The sequence below is a fragment of the Oryzias melastigma genome, linkage group LG9 (assembly GCF_002922805.2).
Source record: "Oryzias melastigma strain HK-1 linkage group LG9, ASM292280v2, whole genome shotgun sequence".
NCBI lineage: Eukaryota > Metazoa > Chordata > Actinopteri > Beloniformes > Adrianichthyidae > Oryzias > Oryzias melastigma.
Window position 1 is genome coordinate 22,605,425 of NC_050520.1, and position 4,551 is coordinate 22,609,975.

At 39.7% G+C, this 4,551-nt stretch overlaps 1 protein-coding gene across 9 annotated transcripts in view; it reads right to left on the bottom strand.

Moving 5' to 3' along the window:
• The window catches only part of trpm3 (transient receptor potential cation channel, subfamily M, member 3), a 142,174-nt gene that overhangs the window by 132,943 nt on the left and 4,680 nt on the right, over positions 1-4,551 (bottom strand). For 5 of the 9 annotated variants that reach the window (XM_024275143.2, XM_024275141.2, XM_024275150.2 and 2 more), the window contains exon 1: positions 1,552-2,647. The exons of 1 other annotated variant lie outside the window; for it this stretch is intronic. In XM_024275143.2, coding sequence (XP_024130911.1) covers positions 1,552-1,755 — 204 coding nt within the window. In that variant the 5' untranslated portion in view covers positions 1,756-2,647. Of the gene's footprint in view, positions 1-1,551; positions 2,649-4,551 lie in introns of those variants that run through there. 3 more of the 9 variants (XM_024275142.2, XM_024275139.2, XM_024275152.2) reach the window with 2 other exon arrangements.

The window sequence follows — 4,551 nt, forward strand, 5'->3', positions numbered from 1 at the left end:
TATCGTTACTTAATTCCAAATTAAATCAATGAGATTCTGACTCCTCTAAACCCTTTTTTTAAATTTTACTACTTTTTTGCCCAGCCCTTGTGTTCATATTTATCAGTCATTTTTCTGTCGTTCCTTAATTCTGCAGCTCCCACAGACTTTCTTCTCCAATTTCTGTCACACTCACTCAGTCTGTCACCTACAGGAGTGCACAGTAAGTCCTAAATGAATAAACTCTCACAGAAGCAAACACAATACCTTTAACTTGTACTTTCAGATTTCCCAGAGTGTCCGTTAATGTGTTTTATATTCAAATAGCAGAAATCTAGAAGAATGAATCTCCATCTGTCCTATCTGCAGAGATTCAAAAACTTCCCAGAGATGTAAATCTATACAACTTTGATAAGAATTCATATCTATCTGATAGCTTTCTGCTTTTACTGAATGCATTTAGACTGTGCATGTGCAGGAAAAAAATATGCAAACTCCAAGCACTGAAAACGACTTAGATTTCAGTGTTAAACCCCATACCATACACCCTGTATCTGACAAATGTATATTTCTAGTACCAAATGCAAAATAAATAAATGACAAAAAAGAGACCGAAATGCAGAAACACGCTACTGTGAGTCACAGTCAGACTAAGGGCGCAGGGTGAAATAGTTGGTTACTGGAGCACAACTGAAAAAAAATTGATCTCAAACCTTCATCTGAGCATATCTCTCTCCCACTCATCTTCAGGCTCAGATATTACTGCCAAAAATCACCCCACATATTGGCTGAGTATGATAGGCCACGAGCACCAGCTCGCAGACAGCTTTAGTGATTCTGACCTTGATCCATAAACATCAGCATAGTTCCACATTTCAAAAATAGAGCAGATAGAACCTTGAATGTATTAGATCTATATCATATGTTATCAGTGCTGCTTAGAACTCGGATCACAAAACCACTTTGCACCTGTGTAAATTTAAGATTTAAATCAAGTTGTAAAATTTTTGAGTACTAATGTTACTTTACAGACTGGGTCATTTTAATTTAGGAAGTTTTAGCACTTAAGAAGGTTTATTCACTTCTTTCTAGAACAATTATTAAAAATAAAATGGTTTTCTTGCTATTTGGAAACGGATTTCACAAGTTTTGAAAAGTTCATGGTATAAAAATAGGCTAAAAGTGTAAAAAAAGAAAAGAAAGGTAACCTCTTGCTCTGATCAGAGTTCTTCGTTTCCAAGGTAACAAGGAAAATAGTTAAGCTTAACAACTGCACAGATTCAAACCCTGACTTGACAATGATGGAGGCTTTCTTATATCAAACAAGATGTGATATTTTCAGTAACACAGGTTAAAAAGTGAATAAATTGTTGGAGATTGCTGGAGTTTTTAAAATTGAGCTGATCCATTAGTACTCCATCAAACTTCATTTACCCCCTAATCCCTCACAGATGCTTTGCTCCCCCCAGGTGTGGTGCAGCCTTTCCTGCCCTATTTCCCTTGCAGCGCCGCGGTCATTGATTATTCTTTGGGAAGCAAGTACAGCGAGGGGGGGTCCTCAAACTATCTTACCGGTGGCTGCTGAGAGTTGAGCGCCCCCCTCTTGGTGGAACCCCCTCTTGAGCTGAGCCTCTTCCATGACTCTGAAAAACGCCCCCTGGTGGTGGAACGCCCTGGCCCAGATGCTCCGGACGCAACAGATGAATCATCCCGGGTGGAGAAAGCCCGATCCCTCCGTAACTCTCTCCGCTCTGCCCACTTCTTCTTGGAAGCCATTGGTGTCAGGATTTAGTGGATGTGTGTCGAAATGAGGGCAGCCCCGCTCAGCTGTTGTTGAACAGAATCTGTGCCACAGGTGGCATCCTCCTTTCAGTCCCAACTATCCTCTTCTCCTTCCTTGATTCTTCCTTTGTACGAAAAAGCTTCAACTTGATATTCCCAATTGCTTTATCCTGCTTTTTTGAGGGGGGAGGCTTCTACTTTCCTCCTTTTTCTAATCCTTCCATCAAACTGAGTTTTGCAGAAGATCTTCTCCAGCTCATCCCCACTTCACCTCATCTCCTTTGCATCCACACTCTTGGAGGAGTCAGAGAGGAAGACAGCAAAGCGCGAGGTGCCGTCTGCACCCTGTTGAATGTGCTGTTATTGCGGCTCAGCCGTGGATGCTGTTTTCCCTCTCGCAGGGAGAGAGAGTGAGAGAAAAATACTGGGAAACAACACAAGGCAAAGAGGGAGAGAGAAAGAGAGAGAGAGGGACAGAGGATGGCTACAATGTTCACAACACCATGAGAGGGGCTTCAGGAGAGACAACAAAAAGAGAAAAGGGAGGACACAAGAGGAGAGAAAATAGCAACTGACAAGTGGAATGAAGCAGATAAAAGAAAAGCAAGAGTCTCTAGAAGCCGGAGCTCCTGTTGAATGTAGAGCAGAGCTGCATCCGCTGACTCCGGAGCACAGAGACCCCCGCTAAATAAGTCACCCGCTCTCTGGATCCCACTGCCTCCAAACCTCCATCTCCTCCCTCTACTGCTCCTCCTGATCCCTGCGCTTTCATTCACCCTCGTTTTCTCGTCTGACACGGCTGCAGGACTCTTCCTCGCCGTCTCTGGTTCCCAGTTCACGAGTTTCCCCACCACAGCTACAGCAAAACTGTTATCTTTCTCCCCCCTGCTTTCTCTTCAACAGTCTTCAAATGCGTGGAAAATCCTTTCAAAATGGAGTGAAGATGACAGAAGAAGGGCAAGATTTAAAGTAATTTTGTGCAGAACTTTGTAATGCTGCCATTTTAAGACCCAATTTTGTGAAAATATGGTTTTTAACATGTTCTAGTAGCATTTTTTTCATGATTGACAGCATTTAAAAATAAAATTAAGATTTAAACTGCATTCCTGAGTATATTTCTAATCAAACTGTTGTGAATTTTTTAAAATGCCTTTTAAAAAAGTTTGTAGCTGTTACATATAAACTACTCCGATCTGAAGGATCCATCAATGTCTTTGTTTTTCTTCGTCTGATCTGGTAACGTTTTTGTTTCACTAATATTCTTAGCTTGAGGTTATGAGGGTCTGTAAGCTGGAGGGAGAGGCTATAAACAAAAGGATTATGGGAAGTGAGTGAAGGCTTACTCCCTGCCAACAACTTAGAGGCAGAAACTATGTCCCCGAAAAGGACAGGCTTTTTTTAAAATCTATTTATCCTAAAAAAATACCTCCGGTAATGTTTTGAAAATAGACAAAAAAGATGATCAGAGTGGGGCTTTAGGCTAAACTCTGTCAAGCATAGAAAAATAGATTGTTTCAGACGAGACTCGAGGATGAACAGACAAACAGAAGTAAGATCATCTTAAAGACGGAGTGGGAATGTCTGGACACCAAGGGATGCTCATGTTTTCTCTAAGCAACCACTCACCTCTCGGGAGCACACTCCGGTGTGCATTTATGAGTGCATGATTGTGTGTGAGACGGTAAGAGTGAGAACGTGAGAGACAGAGATCCCCTGAAGAATCGAGTGGGAGAAAAGTGACAGTTGGAGAGCAGAGAAACGGCAGTAGTTGGAGGAAACACAAAAACACCCGTTTTGTTCAAACACAGAATGGCCCCCAAGGAAATATAAGTTGGTTTTCACTGTTGTTTTGAGCCACAGCCTGTTTTTTTATTGTGTTTGGATAAACATGATGTAAAATATGTGAGAATCTAAGATGAAAAACCCATCACCACAAAAGCAATAAAAGCCAAATCCTTCACCTGAAGTCATAAACAGTAGTCTGAACAAATGAGACCATCAGAATTTAACATTTACTGCTCTACAAAATGTGTTTGTGTCGTGCAAAAACACTGATATTTTGATTTGTTCAAGTTATAATAACACATGATACATCAAAACTAACAAAATAAAGTTTGTGAAACTGAAAAGCTAAAGATGAGTTACACTTTTTGGGGACTCACATAAAATTGCATGGATCAACTAAACTTAAAATGACAAAACTGTGTTTAAAACCTAAAATTATGTAATTTATACACCCAAAAACTTTGGCTTTCTTGTCAAATGTAAAAAGAAAAATTGTCACGAATTTGTCTTGAGAACAAAATTAGATTTTTTTCATTTTACTTTCAAATTAGTACTTAGCTAGAAATGTTAATGAAAATTTGTATTATTTACTTAGATTTCTTGCTGTGCTGCCCCTGTAAATGTAACCTTCTGTTATCCTCTAAATTAGGGGTGTCCAAATCCAGGCTTTGAATGCCGTTGTCTTGTCACTTTTCCAAACAACCCTATCAGTGCAGATTCTCGTTGATGATCCAGGTAACTAGCAGCAGGTTAGAGATAAAAATCTAAAAGACTAGATGAATGGCGGTCCTTGACACCTGGATTTGGACAGTGTTTTGAAACACTTTAGCATACTTTATTATGTTTTAATTTAGATCATTTTTGAATAAATCTGATAAAAATCTCCATCTAAAAAACCTTGATTTGAGGTACTGGTAGCAATAATTAATCATGAAGCTAAAACTCATTTTTCCAAAATGGTAAACGGTGTATACTTTTATAGTGCTTTTCTACTTTCCTCAAAGG